This window comes from Tauraco erythrolophus, chromosome 1 (genome assembly GCF_009769465.1).
Source record: "Tauraco erythrolophus isolate bTauEry1 chromosome 1, bTauEry1.pri, whole genome shotgun sequence".
In the NCBI taxonomy this organism is placed as follows: Eukaryota; Metazoa; Chordata; class Aves; order Musophagiformes; family Musophagidae; genus Tauraco; species Tauraco erythrolophus.
Window position 1 is genome coordinate 40,919,987 of NC_141465.1, and position 18,684 is coordinate 40,938,670.

General features: G+C 36.3%; 1 protein-coding gene across 1 annotated transcript in view; it reads left to right on the plus strand.

Annotated features, from left to right (window-relative positions):
- The window catches only part of CFAP47 (cilia and flagella associated protein 47), a 343,401-nt gene that overhangs the window by 72,620 nt on the left and 252,097 nt on the right, over window positions 1-18,684 (plus strand). Inside the window, exons 31-33 of the mRNA XM_086608696.1 lie at window positions 2,596-2,689; window positions 3,206-3,346; window positions 10,235-10,430. Coding sequence (XP_086464822.1) covers window positions 2,596-2,689; window positions 3,206-3,346; window positions 10,235-10,430 — 431 coding nt within the window. The remainder of the gene's footprint in view (window positions 1-2,595; window positions 2,690-3,205; window positions 3,347-10,234; window positions 10,431-18,684) is intronic.

An 18,684-nucleotide genomic window follows, 5' to 3' on the forward strand; every position in this document is an offset into this window, starting at 1 on the left:
TTATTGTAAAATGCAAGTAAAAACGTTTATTCATAACATTGAAAATGAACAACACAAGTGGAAACATTTCTTTAGGATATATGTGAAGAAATGAAAGAATGTCATAAACCTGCTTACATTAAGATTGTACCAGAAAGGTCTTCTGAAATACCTTAATTTGTTTATATTCTGGCACCTTCTGGCAAGGAGACAGTCGGGTTTCTGTCCTTTTCAATACTTTATGCTTGAAGCTACCCCTAACAAAGTCTGTTCAGGAGCTTAGGTCAAAATATTCGTTCACAGAATAAGTTTCCTTAAGAAGTTTTCATGGGATGCTTTTGGAGCACTCCTAGATAGGGTCAAAATTTTCTCCTGGTAGAGCCTTATGGCTCTTATGTCCAATCTTCCCATTGAGATTTTCCAGGGAATCTAGGCATCTTGGAACTAGCATACATGATGTTAGTTGCATACTTTTAAAATAATGCTGAGTTTCAGGGCAAGTGGATCACAAGTCCTTGTGCTAAGCATAACAGCAATTGGAAAGAAATACTTAAGTGTTTCTAAGGTAGTTTCTTGGGCAATTTGGAAAGCTATTTAATAGCTGAATTTTAATAAAAGCCTTCAGTCTTACTGAGTTGTGTCTGTTAACTCACTGACGTATTCAGAATTGGAGCAGGAGACAATTGGTCAAGGCTAAGTTCAGTGCCCCGGTAAACAGGTACACTGATGATTGGTGATACCTGCACTGCTGGCACGACTATATGTAATGATGGTGAGACATCCAGAGCCAGCCTAGGATATGAGTAATTCATCTGTGATCTGCTATCCCTGCTTGTTCCTTGTGATTTGTGGAAAGTGCAAATTCCCTCCTGAAGAAGCCCAGGAGAATGCTCTGAGAACATAAACACACAGTTCTCAGCTTTCTTCCCCCCAGTCAGTACTTTCTGGTAGGTATGGTTCAAATAAAGCATAATTCATCTTTCACATTTTCCACCTGCTAAAGCAGGGGAATGTTGTTCAGTGTTTCAAGCGACATTTCAAGTATTAGTCTTCCTTCCCTCAGAAGGTTTCCTTGGCATGTACCGCAACAGTAGAGGGAAAGTTTGAGTATTTTGCAATACAACTAAGAAATTTGTTGCAAGCTGTGTCTTGAGGAAAAACATCTTAACAGAGTGAAAATACTGATCACGGAGAACTAGCATCATGTTAAATATTGTCCTTAATGAGGAGGAATTTTTTTAAGATGGTGTTCCTCAACAACAAAATGCAGCCATTTATGAGAACATTCAGTTATATAGAACCTATCTTTACTGTCATGACCTGTAACGTTGCTATAAAGCTTTCCTGAGAATGAAAATTGTAGAGTGCACCTGTTCCCATATATCTACCAAGTAAAAAAATTGAAAGAAAGATAAGACACTTGAGAAGATGAATGTTGTATAGCTTCCTCCTTTTATCATTTGGGAAAAACTGAAGTTTTAAAGGGATTTAATGGGACAGAGTCTATGACAATGGAAAATGGGAATTTCAGACATGTTGAATTTTAGAACCAGACTACTAACTTGATGCTATTTTTGGTCCTTGATTAAAATATTTGTGTTTTAAAAAACATGCTAGATAATTGTATGAAACATGAAATTTCAATAATCTGAGAAGATAATGTCACTATGTAAAACATGAAGGCAAAAAATGTGTAGCTACCAGCAAAATACAGTTCTGTGGGAAGAGAAATATGTTGTTCTGATCTAATTTCAAACTGCGACATATGACTCTTAATGTACAAAGTAAATTGAATTTGGACTGTATGTACCAGAAAAGTATGATCACTTCATGGCAATGAGAGACTTGTTAAATAGCAAGAAAAGCTCATCTGATTATTAGTCACATTAGCCATGTTAAAAATACAGAGAACAATGTAAACCTAGATACTCTAGCATAATCTTTCTGACCTAAGAGTCAGGAAACTATTCTGTTTCCCTGAGAAAAGTAAACTTAAGGATTCTTCATAATTCTCCCTTCTTTCCAGCAACATTTGTTTAAACTGTATTCGAGATATAGTCATTCTTCACTTTGAAGTTAGCTTTTTTTGGTATTCAGTCTAATGAAGTTGCCTTTTGTCACTGCAACTATTTTTTCCTATTGCATTTTTTAGTCATCTGAGAGCAGATGGCAGGTCAGTTTAACAACAGAGTTTTGAAATACCTTTGCTTACACCCATAAGACTTCCAATATCAGACCTGCAGACAGATAAAAGCATCATCAAGTTTTAATTCTACTGATGTTATGCAACATTGGTGCTTTGGCTTTCACATGGAAACGGGTATTATGTGTTTTGATGCTTTGTGCTATAATAAATCCTTTATGGAGGAGCAATTCTTACAAAGAAGCCAGTCTGTACAGAGCTGTATGTGCTTTTAACATTTAGTTGTAGGCATAGGAATTTAACATGAGCTTCATAAATAAAAGCTATCTAAAGCAATTAATGGAACTGGATCGTTACTCCAAAGCGTACTCAGAAGAGCTTACACATAGGTTGAGCAAGTTGAAGAACTTGAAATGCTGTTAAAAAAAAATTGTCTTGCCTACCTATTAACTTTTTCTGCTTTATGATTTCAGAAGCCAAGGGGCATATCTTCCTCATGTTTTGCCAGAATTTCTGTTTGAACCTGATGATTATAAGAAATGGATTAAAGTGCAAACTGTACTGAAGGTAGTTGTGGTTTGTTTTTTTTTTTTTTTTAAACAAAGACCACATTCTTAGTGTCGGTTCTTTGAAGACTAATGGAAGTCCCCTGTGGACCATGAGTATTCCTACTGTGGTAACTGTTTTGGATTGCATACATCTAAGCACATGAATGAGACTGAGCAGAAATTTAAACTGACACCAATGTTTACATCCTCGTTTCCCTGGGTTTTCTCTTCCATTCTTTCTGATACTGCTGATACCTGCGATTAATTTCCAATAGATATATTTTCTCAAAGTAGAATTAATTTTACTATTTCTACTGATCTTACTCTTAAAAAAAATATATTCCATGTGTTGCCTCTCTGTCCTAATTGCTGAAATAGTGGCAAACTGTAAATGGTTTTAATGCTGATTGCTATTGCACTATAGTAGGACATTATCAGTCATTTATGCTATTGATTCATTATTGTTCTCTTCTGATTTTTGTATCTAAACTGCTGAAATGAATATCAAAAATAAATCCTGTTCCTTTATTTGAAGGGTCACATGGCTGAGTTGAAAAAGGGAGATGTGAAACACTCAGGCATATTTAGCAACGAGAATATACTCATTCTGAAGGACAGCGTGTTTGAGACAATGAGGAAACGAGCTTGGACAGATGTGCTACTGCAGGTATACAAGGTAAATTGTAGAGACATTTTCTACTTAAATTCTGAAAAAGTGGTGGCAAAAAAAATTGGTTTGAGCAAGATCTGTGGTATATTCATTTTTTTTTTCAAACAGATCTTTAAAACTAAATACTTTTAAATATTTTATTTCTCTCTAACAGAGAAGAAAAAAATGAGTGAGAACATTTTCATTTTCTTAGTTCTGAAACTTTAGCTGTGTGTTAATATGTTTCAATTAGGAAATGCTGTGTTAGAATAGTCTGCGTTTTGTAGGATTAAATGTTATAGAAATCCTATTTTACCAATAAAGAAAACTCTTCCATACTTTTTTGTTACCCTGGTTAGAAACACTTTTCACTGGAAATACATAGTTGACTAGACATATATCCAGCCATGGTATTTATTATCTTATATTAGAATGTAATTTTTAAACAGATAAACATTTTTATGATACCTATTCCTTTTAAGATATAATGAACTTGGTCAGTATGGGCTTCTCAAATTTTAATAAATTTTGTTTTTACTGATGTTAGATAAACATTTTGGATGTCTAAATCATGTTTTTTGAAGTAAATCTGATGTGCTCACCAATGATCAGTAATGTTTGTATGCCTAAAAATAAATATTTACTTATTTCTATTCAAAGGGATGGAAAATAAATTAAAAAAACATAAATATTATCTGGGCTTCTCAGTACAAGAAAAATATAGACATACTGGAATGTGACTCCAGTGAAGGGTCTCAAAGATGATTTAAGAGACTCTTAAGAGATTTAAGAGCATCTGTCATACAGGGAGAGACTGAGAGGGCTGAGACTGCTCAGCCAGGAGAAAAGAACATTCAAGGGAGATCTTATCAATGTATGTAAATACTTGATGAGAGGGTGTGAAGAAGACAGCACCAGACCCTTCTCTATAGTGCCAGTGGCATGATGAGCGGCAGTAAGCACAGACTGAAATACAGGAAATCCCATTTAAACATAAGAAACTTTTTTACTGTGAAGGTGGTCGCATACTGGAACAGATTGCCCGGAGGGGTTGTGGAGTTTCCATCCTTGGAGAGATCTAAAACCCAGCTGAACATGATCGTTTCAACCCACTCAACCTAATTCTGCTTTGAGCAGGAGATTTGGATGAGGCAATCACCAGAGGTGCCGTCTAACCTCAACTATTCTGTGATTATGTGATTATTTACTGTAAAAACATAATAAAGAATGACAAAAAATATGTTAAAGAAGGTATATAGACAACAAACAGTATGTACTCATGGGCTGAGAGAGATGACTCTAAGGACATGTGGGAACATGGGTGTCGAAAAAGGCAGTCATAGTGACAGAGTGGCAGAGACAATGCGTAACAAACTGACTGCAACCTCAATCCTCATTCCCCTGTGCTGCGTGTGGCGGCAGGAGGTAGACAAACGGAGACTGAAGATGCACCTGAGAAGGGAGAGGTGGAGGGGAGGGTGTTTTAAGATTGTTTTTATTTCTTGTTATCTTACTCAGATTTACTTTGGTTATAAATTTAATTAATTTGCCCTAGCTGAGTCTATTTTTTTTGTGTGACAGTAATTGCTGAGTGATCTTCCTGTCCTTATCTCAACCAATGAGCCGTTTTTTTTAATTTTGTCTCCCTGTCCAGTTGAGGAGGGGGAGTGATAGAGTGGCTTGGTGGGCACCTGGCGGTCAGCCAAGGTCAACCCACCACAGATATATTGAGAAATATGCTTTAAACATTCATGTGTGTACTATCAAAAAGTGTCAGCTATTAAAAATTGTGTTTTATTGGTGTCTGGGTAAAAGATGTTAACTTCAGTTTTGGTCAAATTATTAATAATTGAAATTTGCCACTTGAAGAAAATTTTAGTACTTCTTACAGTAACAATTTAAATACATCTTCAAAACAAAAATAAAAAATGAATTTTTAATTTGATAATTTCTGTAGCATATCATTAACTTCATTTATTTTTTATATTGTTCAATCTTTTAAATTAAACTTTCTAGACTTTCCAATATCTGAGAGCAAAGCTTCGTTGTAAATTTACACTAATGGAGGTGTGGGCTACTACTGAAAGATGTCTAAGATGGTGGGGAAAACCAGGTTTTCCTGTCTGCATTTTTCTGCCCCTTTCCATATCCTAGAACTAGTGGAGTAGGGCGGTGCTTCGAAACAGATCTTTAATCTCTGATTATTGGTGTAGACTCAAGAATGGAACAGAGCACATGGTTGCTGGGGATATGAAAAAGTTCAGGATTAAATCAGCTTAAACCCATTGTGAAGGTGTGCTCTTCATCATTCTAGTTCTGTTTTATGCATGAGAAGCGTGTTTCAGCTTCTCATGCCTTGTTCCTTCATCTTTTGATCCTATAATAGTACATTTTTACAGCCTTATAACATTACATTCATCATCTCTGCCTTTTCTGCTAATATCTTAGGAATTACAAGTCTCCGATTTACTTTTTTCTTGTAGCCTTATGCAGTTTGGCTAACGTAGTACTCAATTCAGTGTAGTAAAGCATAAGCAGAACTCTTGAGATTATATGACTTTACATTGCAACAAGTCACTTCAGAGTTCTGTTCTCTCTTCCATACCCTTTTGTTCAAACCCATTTTTGACAAAGATGACTGTGGTGCTGAACAAGGTTTATTTTATTGATTTTGTAACGAAAAGCATCAGAACAATAAAGAAAAACAGGATATGAGCTGTCAAGACAGCAAGATTTGTTTGTATAAATAAAAATATTTATTTGGGCTAGTGTAGAAACATTCTGAAGTTAAGAGAAAGTTTCATATTTTAAAAGCAGTTTCATTAAAGTGAAAGTAGAGATAAACCTTTTTGTGATTAAGATAGCCCGATTTCAAGCAAGATAAGATGAAACACATAGCATGTTGCCAATTTCAGAAAATGTTAAAACAATTCATCTTTCACCAGAGATGTTTTGTTATCCGATTTTATTTTAGAAATAAAAGGCTATTATTAGAAATACTTAATATTATTCTTTATCAACTAAAATGTCATCCCATATTGCTTTTGTGCCTGTACCTGATGCATTATGGTCTGCTTATTTGTTATGAAAACTTCTGTTGCTGCAGAGGTGCCAGAAGAAAGAATATATACGTAAATTCATCTCAGAAAAATAGAAAATGAAGTTTATTCTGAAAAAAAGGTAGAACCTGTGGAGAATAAAAGGGGAAATTAATCAGTAATAAAGATCTACTTTTAGTTCTCTTTTTGAACAAGGACTAAAGTACTGATGGTATTCTACAAATTTTGAAAGTCTAGGCTGATGGAAATAAATGAACACTGATGGCAGAAGTGGTAATTTAGCCCTTGCATCAGGCCAGATTTTCAATAATGATGATTTGTCTTTAACAAACATGTAGTAATAGGGATACTTTTTATATTTATAAGTAATAACCTTTCCTAACCTTGTAGCTGATTTTTTTTTTTTTTAATATAAATACAGTGTGCTTCAAAAAGCCACTGTATGCTAATCTCCTAGTCCCTCAACAGGGTCTTGGTAGAAATGCAGATATGTGGACATCTTGGAGTAAGATGGATTAGACTTGGTAAGAGACAGCAAAAGAATGTTTTAAGAGTAAATAATGTTTCATATTTTCTTCTAAATGTAGTTGCCTTTACTCTTTCCTGTTTTGATCCTTTTGATAGAGCATCAGGTTATGCTGGTGAAGGAACACTGCAATAAATTAACCTGCAAAGACATTGCCTTTTGAGAAAGCATTAAATAGTATATATTTGCTTGCTTTTATTTTTGCTGTTATTTTCTTTAGATTTGTATCTGAGGATACTGATATAAAAGCTTCAGATTTCTTTTAAGATAGTTCTGTGCAAATCATTAAAATGCCATGGAGAGAAATCTAAATATGTACGTTAAGTTAGCTCAGTCATCTCTGCATGGAACTAGATGATGCTGAACTGAAATGATTCAGGGTTTAAAAAGGAATTTCAAAGTGACTCAAATATTTTTTTTTGATTGTAATTAAATCTCGATGCTATAATTCGAGTCTCGTGTACATTAATAGTTAACTAGGTTTTGTATGTTAGCATATTACAAAAGATTTTCTTCAGAAAAACTTGAAAGCAATGGATGACAGTCCTTCGTGTCATCTGGAAAAAAAAAAAAAAGAAATCTAGATGTAAGTGTGGAAACTGAAGCCACATGGTTCTAGCTGCGTCTTACTCTACATAAGAGTGTTCCTCTCCATCTGCAGCAAATGGAGAGGTTCAAAAGTTTCAACATCTTGCCTCAAGAAACTAATGCTTTCTCTAATATACCTGTTAAAATCTAGCATTGGAAACTAATGTGAGGAGAAACAATTTTGAAAGAGGTGCAAGCTGGTTTTATTCTGATTAGATGAAATGAAATGAGATAGCCTTTTCTTTATGTGTGTATATATATATCAGGGAATTAACCATCACGGGGGTTTTCAAGGGACTGAAAAACTGGGCCCAATTCACACTTAAAAATAACACTTTATTGTTACTGGATTGACATTCTTTGTCAATAGACATTGTCAATGCTTAGCTGCTAGTCTATTTTTTTTCCTTTTTCTTTTTTTTCCTTCTCCAAACAATTAGTCCTTAACAAACTTATCCTAAATTATCTGTGAATATATGACATTATGGAGCTGATGCAGAAAAGTTAGAGTTTATGGCCGTGGTCCTTGATAGTCACTGGTCAAGATGGTCAGGCCTGAGACCTCTTTGATGGGGGAGGATGGAAACAAAGCTGTTGACTTCATCATCATCCTGAAAATCAAGTTCTGTGTTCCTTCTTCATATACCTTTTTCTATGTTGTTATTTAATTTGGGAAAAAAAAAGAAGATATTGTGTAGAATTTTTACTTGTAACATCGTTATATTTCTTACTGTTTTTATTTTTTAAATGTGTATTTGTGCAAGACTTAATCAAGGACCTCTGAATACCAAGAATTTTATTGCAGGCATTATAATGTTTATTTTTTTTCAGGAGAAACAGTCAGTGTAATTTGGACCTAACTGTCATGAGAGATACCATTTCAAGATTGTCTATAGATTGCACTGGAGATCAGTGTAGTATTTCAGTAATTAGTGTTTTGGCTAGAATATACACAGTAATTCTTGGAATCCAGATGGGTCCAGTGATTTCATCTAGTTCAGCAAAACTTGGAAAAAAGTTGGAAACAAAAAATATTTAGAATCATAGAATATCTCAAGTTGGAAGGGACCAATAAGGATCATTGAATCCAACTCTTTGCTCTTCACGAGACTACCTAAAGCTAAACCATATGACTAAGAGCATCTTCCAGATGTTCTTTGAACTCTTATAGGCTTGATGCCATGACCACTTCCCTAGGGAGCCTGTTCTAGTGACTGACTACCCTCACAGTGAAAAACCTTTTCCTAATGTCCAGTCTGAAATTCCCCTGATGCAGCTTCATTCCATTTCCTTGTGACCTATTGCTGGTCACCAGAGAGAGGAGATCAGCACCTCCCCCTCTGCTGCCCTCCTTGAGGAAGTTGTAGACTGCGATGAGGTCACCCCTCAGTCTTCTGTTCCCCAAGCTGAACAAACCAAGTGACTTCAGCCACTTCTCGTATGTTTGACCTTTCACCATCTTGGTTGTCCTCCTCTGGACACACTCTGATAGTTTGATGTCCTTCTTCTATTGAGGTGCCAAAACTGCACATAGTGCTTGAGGTGGGGCCACACCAGTGCAGTGTAGAGTGGGACAATCATCTCCCTCAACCAGCTAGCTACACTGCGCTTGATGTACCCCAGGACATGGTTAGCCCTTTTGGTTGGCAGGGCACACTGTTGACTCATGTTCAAATTGCTGTCAACCAAAACACTGAGATCTCTTTCTGTGGGACTGCTCTCCAACTTCTTGTCCTCCAATTTGTATATATAAGTAGGATTACCCTGTCCCAGATGCAGAATATGGCACTTGATCTTGTTAAATTTCATACAGTTGGTGATTGCCCAGCTCTCTAGTCTATCCAGATCTCTCTGTAAGGCCTCTCTACCCTTGAGGGAGTCGTCAGCTTCTCCTAATTTAGTATCATCAGCAAACTTACTTAATGTACATTTGATTCCTGTGTCCAGATCATTTAAACGAACTTTAAAGAGCAGTAGCCCTAAAATTAAGCCCTGGCAAACCCCACTGGTGACTGGCTGCCAGCCTGATGTAACCCCATTTACTGTAACTCTGAGCCTGACTCGTCAGCCCATCATTCACCCTTCGTATTATGAACTTGTCTAGCTGTCTGCTGGGCATTTTGTCCAAAAGAATACTGTGGGAGACAGTACCGGATGCTTTGCTAAAATCTCAAACCACCACATCTACTGGTTTCCCTTGGTCAACTAGATGGATGACCTTGTCATAAAAGGAAATGAAGTTGCAACTAGATGGGTGACCTTGTCATAAAAGGAAATGAAGTTGGTTAAGCAGGACTTTCCCCTCGTAAACCTGTGCCAGCTGTGACCAATAACTGCATTATCTCTCAAGTGTTTTTCAATACCTCCTAGAATAACCTTCTCCATGATTTTACCAGGCACTGAAGGGAGACTGACAGGCCTGTAATTAACAGGGTCTTCCTTCTTACTCTTCTTGAAAACTGGGACAACATTTGCCAGTTTTCAGTCAACTGGGACCTCTCCAGACTCCCAAGGCCATTTGGAAGCTTCAGTTTACATGTTGTTTAAGGAAGCAAAGGAATTCCCTAAAACGTCAGCAAATCTGTTCTCTTGCATGTTATACGTTTATGCTAATGTATAATCTCTTAAACCTTCTCTAAATTAGAAAACCTTTTTGAGTTTGAAGTGTTTTTTTTTTTTATCATTCAACTTGAAATTGTTCTTTTTACAGTTTGTGCTTAAAAACACTTCTTCTAATTTCAGGTGTTTGTTCTTCCACGTGTTTCTTCACGTAATGTCACTGATCTGTTCAGCTTGGAAAGCATGCAGAACATGCCAAGAATAAATTTGGAACCTTTATCCAGTAATATATATTCTCCATATGAACGAACCATCCTCACCTGCTTGAATAAACATTATGAGACGAATCGAAAAACTGTTTGGAAAGATTGTCAAAAAGGTAAAATAATTCTTTCACTATACTCTTCCTTCTAACACTCCTTTTGTAGACTTTAAAATTGTTATTCATAGAGATATTGTGATAACTTGCCACTGAAAGTATTTTCCGGGGAAGAAGTTATTGCCTATCTATATGTATTTCCTTTCCTTGTGTTTCTGTGTTCCAAGATCAGCATCTTTTGACTAGCGCTGTTCATGAAACATCTTCTGTGTTCTTTGTATTCTCACAGTTTCTAACTAGGCATAAAGGGTGAAATGCGGTGAACCTTCTCACTTTCTTCTTTCCATTAATGATCTCAGGAAGGAAGTCACAGCAGTAATAACTTTCTCTTCGTTTTCCTGTCTATAGTCACATGCAGTTGTTAGTATTTGTGCTTATAGTCGTCTGTTTGAGAGCCTGCTTTTCAGAATTTTTAGAATAATTTTTGTATTGCCTTTAATGCCATTTAGGAAGGTAATGGAGACCAAGGTTTCAGATTATAAATGTTGCCCTACTTGCAACGTCAGTTCGATGCCTCATGATCGCTTGAGTAACATTAGACCAAATGACCTGTTCCATTTAAGACTGACTTAGGCAGTTCTGGTATTCAAATCTGATAAACTGTTCAACCAGTAGTAGTTATTGCTTCTATTTCCTTCTATGATTTCTCCCTTTTGCTTCTTGACCCTGGCTTCATTCCTTCTTTCAGCATTAATTTTAGGTGAGTAGTTAACACGAAGAAAGGGCAGTCTAATGATGATCAGGGAAGAACTCTGGAAGAATGGCTCATAAGCCACATATGGAAAAGATTGTCTAATGTCATTTTTGCCTTGAGTAATTTCTGACCTGTCTGAATTATGGATAATCTATTTGCATATCATCTTCCATAAGTCTCATTTGGGCATATTCTCTACCTTGCATATGCTTTGAATATCAAATTGCTTTTCTCATTTTTCTGTATAGAAGCAAATTATATTAGATATTCTCAAATGCATTGAATAATTCTGCTGATAAGATTGAAAGGTCACTCTATACCCCCTGCATCCAATAGAAATTGATTTCTAGCTGTCGACTCGTAGTTTGGTTCTGATCTGATGATTAACTCAGGGAGCTTCCCTAGCTAAAGTAACATGCCCTACAGTAAGTAGGTGTTTTTGCAATGTATTATTTTCTTGTTATCTGTGTCTAGTGACTGCTTTAGTGGAGCTGTCTTACAGTCGCAAGCACTCTGCTCTGCTGGGTGTTATCCGAGTCCTGTGCGTACACATGACAACTTGCAGAGAGAATGGCTAGCGAGCTGGCCAGTGTTGTGGCTCACCATAAATGCTGCATGCAGATGTTCCTCAACCCCATTGTCTGTTCTCTTTATTGTAGACTCCAGTAATACCTGGATGTTGAGGCATGGCTAGCCTTGTTCTGTCCTGTCGGAACTTGGTGGAGAGAATATGACTGTCAAAATGCATCTTATTTAACATGAGGCTTTTACTTGAATTATAATGTCGAAAGATGAGTGGACCGAATCTGAAACGTAAAGCGCACATGTAGTGCAAACTACTGGGCAAAAAACCTCAGTCCAAGTGAAATTCTACTGATGATGCATTTTGAGGAGCCAATTATTGAAATTATTGTTTTACTTACCTAAGAGTACGTAATAAATTAGAATATTAAAATGAGTTTTTTTTTAATGAGTTGTCCTATAGTTATCAGCAATTGTGAAGTAGATATTTTACAGTTATTTAGTTCTAAAGGCTCCTAAAAATTTTCACCCAAAACCCAATTTGATTACAATATAAGAATTCTCAGAAAATAATTACTTTTATTAAATGCTAATAGGACAGATAACTCAGTAGGTTAATGTATTCATTTGTGCAGACCTGGTTGCAGATTTGGCTCTTGCTCACAGGTGAAGATTTGAATTTTGTGGTTACTGCCAGGGTACATTTATCTGTGTTACAGTTCTCTTTTACAATTTGACTTAATTATACTTTTCAGCTTTCAGAGAAGTGCAAGATTGGAATGAGAAGGCAGAGATTATATATGCTTTCTGTGTGTGTGAAGTTACAGATAGTGCCTTGCTATAGATAGTGACTTGTATATAGTTTTTTGGGTTCATGAGTTCTATATCCTGTTTTCTAGTGGACAACAGAAGTAGCTTGGTGTATGCACATGAGCATGCCCTTTTCTTTTACTTCTATTTCCATTTCTCTCACAAAACAAAATAAATGAGCATTGCTAAAGTTAGACAACTTTAAAAAAATCAGATTTTTTTGACAAATTATTAAATTCATAGTCTTAATCTTACACCTCTGTATTATAAATATTAACTATATGATCACATACTGTTCTTTGCCACAGATGACCTGCCTCAATATCTCTTTGAATCCTCTGTTTTAGCCTTCACTTTCCTATTACTTTTTTGCTTTTACTGCCTCAAAAGGAATTGGTGTCTGCTATTGTGCTGTTCTTTCTGCTAAATGGGGCAGAGAATCTGATGAAAAGGGACACAGAAAAGACTGAGGTATTCAATGCCTTCACCTTGGTCTTTGCTGATAAGACTGGCCCTGAGAAATTGGAGGCTCTTAAGATGAGTGGGAAAGTCTGGAGCAAGGAAGACTTAGCCTTGGTGGAGGAGGATAAGATTAGGGAGCACTTAAAACAAATTGGACAAACAGAAGTCCATGTGACCCAATGAGATGCACCAACAAGTGCTGAGGGAGTGTCATAACAAGGCCACACTCAGTAATCTTGGAAAAGTCAGGACAATCAGAAGGAAGTTTAGAAGATGTTTGGAGGAAAGCAAATGTCATTCTTATCTGGAAGAAGGAGGGTCTGAGGAGCTACAGGCCAGTCAGCCACATCTTGTTTCTTGGGATGGTGGTGGCGTAAATAATCTTGGAAACCATTTCCAAACATATCAAGGTGTCCCAGCTAAAACTAGGACAGAAGGACAAGAAATTGTTTGGGAGTAGTCGGCGTGAATTTACAAAGGGGAAATCATGCTTGACCAACCTGATTGCCTTCCACAATGACATGACTAGCTCAGTGGACAAGTGGAGAACAGTGGATATGTTTATATCAACTTCCGCAAGGCTTTCAACAGCCTCCTGTAACATCCTCATAAACGAACTGAGTACAGGCTAGGGAAGAGGACAGTGAGGTGGACTGAAATTAGGCTGAACTGCCAGGCTCAAAAGGCCATGGTCAGTGACACAAAGTCCAGCTGGAGGCCAGTCACCAGTAATGTACCTCAGGGGTTATTGGACTGAATTTGCTTTTTAAGATCATACAGGAGAAGAATTTATGTGTCTCAGCAGATTTAATATTCTCATGTACTGTTGATCCTTTAAATTTTATGATGTTAAGGTTAATCATCAAGTTTATGTTGTGACATTTTTAATCATGTTAGTCTTAAGCATTTAAACAGGCTTTTTCAGAGGAGCAGTTAAGTGTCTTAAGGAAAAACATCAGTCAAAGTATAGTAAATGTTCATACGCCCCAAGTGAAAGTCCCAAATGTCCTCTATTTTGTATTAGTTTTTGTTGTTATTTGCTTAATATCACAAGTATTAAGAGGATTAGTTCTTTTATTCTTGTCCAGATCAGAGAGTAATTACCACTCCTTGCTTAACATTTATGCGCCTGCACCTTATCATCCAAACACTGCTATGAATGGAGAATTAGCCCTGACTAGCAATATGTTTTGGCCGTGGCGCTACTTTCAGCTCAAACTGGTTTGTTGGGTGATCCATTCCTACTAAATAAATGAAGATCTGTCCAGGCCACATTTCTCAGTCTTTCCTTTGATACCTAAGCTACTTAAAGTGAAATGTGACAGTGAGCCAAGCCTAAGCTACTGCAGTGCAGAAAGGTTTTAAATATACATCGTTATTACTTCCTTCTAAATTTGAAGATAACTATGTTCATCAGAACTCCTCTCTTGCAAGAATCTAGATCTCAATAGCTTAGAGAGAACATTAGCAAGGAGTTTACTATCTCCACATCTCCCCTTGCTGCTACTGAAAAATAAATATGTTTTAATAGCAGCTTGGCGTATGTTTTGGGTGGACAGGCTTGTAATATGTGCTGTTGACCATGAAATGGAAAGCAATGTTGAAACTTGAGACTAAATGCTTTAAAAGTGCAAAATGGAACTTTGCCTAATCTGTTGGGACCTTAATTATACATGAAATATAAAATTCAGTGCCCACTTAAGGCATTATATGGACAATAGTAATAGGAGAGGAAGTGTGAATTGTTTGAGTGTAATATATTTTCAGTTTACCTCTATCATTCCTTATCTTCATATTTCTTTTCAACATTTCTGTACTACTAATAGTATGAAAAAATTAGAGTCAGTAAAAACCCTTGAAAAGTTGCTAGAGTGTTTTAAATTTAAAACCTGTACTTCCCAAGCAGAAGAAAATGTGCAAATTAGTGAGAGATGTATTACCACCTGTGAAACTGTATGTCTCTTCTTTATTAATTATGATGCTTGCCAGGGTGAAAAAGATAAATTTTATTTTTGGGAAATAAGAGATTTTCTTGAATGTATCCCAGGAAGATCTTGAAGAGAGCCCATGATTCCACATTGGTTTGTTTGACAGTGTTAGGCGTAGCAGCATCTCTCAAGATTCTTACTCCCATATAGGAAAGTTTTAATTTTGATGCATTTTATTCACTTCATTGTAAGTGAGGTTTGGTTGTTTGTGTGTTTTGTTTTGTGGGTTTTTTTTGTTTGTTTGTGGGTTTTTTATTATTTTTATATCAATTTAGCATGGCATCTGCAATAAAAAGTTGAGGAGGGAGAGATTTTAATGTGACATGTCTTCACAAAACTGTATGAGAATTAAGTAGAATTCTTGTTTGTTTTAGAACTGATACTTAAGATTGCTTCTGTTCTAGCAATTTAAAAGTACACTCTTTTCTTTCTCTTGTTTTCATGAAATTTTCTTTTTCTCCCATCTCCTCTTCTCTCCCCCTTTTCCTCTCCCCAGTTTTTAGGAAGGATATTTACGGAGTCCATTAATTCTTGCTTCTCAATTTGGTAGTTCTTAGAGACAGTTGACAAACAAGAGCTAAAGGATATCTTTGATCTTTGAGAGGTAGAAGGGAAGAATATTATGTAATTTCATCTAAGATTTCTTTCAGTTAAAATCACTACAAAACAGTCTTTTCCCAAAGAATGGATCTTTTTTGCATTCTTGGTAAAAAGCTGAATTAATGAAAAGGAAGTGACTATCTAATGAACTGCCATCATGAGTATCATAAGTCTGCCTTCCAACAAAATATTATGAGAGAACATTGTTCTTAAATGATAAGTCCTGGAAATTATTTCCTGAAATATAAATTAGCAAAATTTTAAACCATTTTTCTGTGTTATATTTAATGATTTGCACAGCAGAACATATGAATGAAATATAATATGTAAACATGAAGTCCAATAAGTAGACTTTTCCATCCTGCTCACCTTTTGTATTCAACCTGAATACTCCGTGTTTAAGAATTGAATCACGTCTTGTTTCCTATGGCCGAAAACCCCACAAGATCATATCAGGAAAAAGAATTATTTTCCCGAGTTTTAAGTTCATATGCAGTTGAGAAATAAGGAAAACTCCACGTTTAATTTACCTTTTTAGACTTTGGAGTAATATACAAATACTCGTTTTGTACAGTTTTATTGTTTTATACTGGCTGGCATTATACACCTTCAGGGAAATAAAAGTATGAAGGATAACCCTTGAAGCCCTATGTTGAAAAGATTCAAAGTGTTCATAGTAGGAAAACTGTTAAAATGATCTTTCAGAAAAACCCCTCTAACTCTTAAGGCTGCATATATTTGTATGTGTATTTGTTTGTACACATATATAGATACATAAATACACATGTGTAGACATGTATGCTTATATATGAAAATGTGTATGTGTATATACGTATATGCTGACCCTCAGAAACCTAAATGACCTAAACAGCAACAATCGGATAAATATTTAGGAAGAAATCTTGTTTCCTTACTTGCAATGCAGCTATTCTACTTTTCACTGAGAACAGTATTTAACAGTATTTAAGTTTTTTTTTTTTGACTATGTAAGTGTCATCGTTTAGCCCAGCGGGCAACTTAACACTATACTGCTGCTCGCTCATCCTCCCCAACCTCGGGGGATGAGGAAGAGAATCAAAAGGGAAAAGGGAAGGAGACTCATGGGTTGAGATAAGAACAATTTAGTAATAATATAATAAAATTAAAAGTAATAATGATATAAATAATAATAAAAATTATTATAATAAATGATGACATATAAAAATGATAATAATATACACAAAAAAGTGATGCTCAGTGTAATTACTCACCACTCACTGACCAATGCCCATCCTGTCCTGGCTAGTGGTCCCGAAACAGAGAAGTCCTAAAACTACAATCCTGGAGTAGTGAGAGAACTGAAGGGACACAGGTGGAAGAATTCCCAGCCAACCCTCATCTATATACTGGCATGATGTTGCATGATATGGAATATTCCATTGGGCGATTTAGGCCTCAATCCTCAACCTAAGCTCAAACCCTAAACTGGGAATTGTGGGTGCTTTTGTCCCAGCTGTGCTTAGTCCCAGCTTCTGTGCTCCTGTGTCGCAGACCGCTGGTATCTCATTCTTCAGGAATCACAACCCAGAAGGTTGTTGTGATTCCCCTCGTATATCAGAAGGCTTTGTTTCGCTCCAAAGGTCTATACTGCAATCAAAGGCTTCTAACAGAGAGCTTCAAGACACTGCTCTCCAGGGGCTCCTACCACTCCAGTCCCCAGGAGGGAACTGCCCCACTTCCTCTTGGGAGTGCCCCGCCTTTAACCATCCATGAGTCACGTGGTCTCCGGCTGACCAACGTGACTCACAGCACCTGTCCTGACGAGGCACAGGTGCTTTCTATTGTAGTAGCCCATGTAGCAGCCAGAAAACTTCTGCAACACTCCTGCACACAGGCAAAGCATGGGAAGCTGAAACATCCTTGATGTCTCAGCACCAACTGTAAACATCAGTGTGCTATCACTTCTTCTCATAACAAATCCCATGTTAAATCCAAACCACAGAGCTATTCCGGCTGCTAAGAAAAAAGACCAACTCTGTCCCAGTTGAAACCAGGACAATAAGATGATGTGAGGATTATAGTATTCAATCTGAAGCCAATGTAGAACTAGATATGCTGTAATGAATTTCTGTGATTTATTGCATTTTAAATCAAAGTGGTCTATAAGTCAAATGCCATGATAAAAAAAATAGTGTCAAAGGTGACCTTTTAATCTAGAGGCTTTTAGTACCATTCGGTGATTTTAAAACTACTTCTTTTTACTTTCTGTTGAAAAGCAACAAAATGGAGACTGATATAAGGTAACACTATTCTTACATGATGCATAAAAACCTAAGGAATTTGTCAATTGGAGATATTATTTGGGATAAGAATCAGCAAAAATAAAACAGAACTGCATAGATAGCAAAAGATAGTTGGAAAATTATATTAGGAGCAGAAAGGTAAATGTTCATTCCTCAGGGTAAAAGCCTTCTGTGACAGATGGGAATAAATGAGACATATCCCCAGTGTATCTGTTTTCCTGTCATTGCCCCATGTGGTGCTTCTTGAACTTTTCTGGTTAGAATTATTATGAATTGTCAGTGGTATTAAATTGATCTGTCACTCATATTTCAGGCTTTCTTAGAAGAATAATTATCAATTTTGATGAGCAAGGATAGTAGCGTTTGCCTGAAGGAGGAACTGTAATTTGCCAATGGGTCTCTAAGAAAAGACTTCTTGTTTTCCATGTTAAGATAAATGTAGCCTCACATGCTGTATGTGCTGAAGGTAGATACATTATCATTCTGTTAGTCCTAAATATGTTTTAGGAAACACATAATAGCCTTTTCAGAAATTCTTCAAAGGCATATTTCCTCTCATCTTTCTTAGCTCTATATTTTATACTTCAGTACCATCATTTTAAACCTTGTCCTGGTTCTGATGTCAGCACTTACAGAAAAGATTATTGCTGCATATTTCTTCTGTAAATGTTTGCATTATTCAGTACCAGATTTCAGCTATTGAGACAGGACTATGGGTATTATTATAGCTATAGATTAGTTCCACCTCCAGAGATTTTCAGATCCCAGAATAGGAAGTTGTTATATAATACTATAAACCATTATTATTGCAGTAATTTACATTAAAAAGGGCATACTGTGATAGTTTAAAGGTCTATCTAGCTCAGTATTCTACCTCCAATAGAAGATGCTTAGAG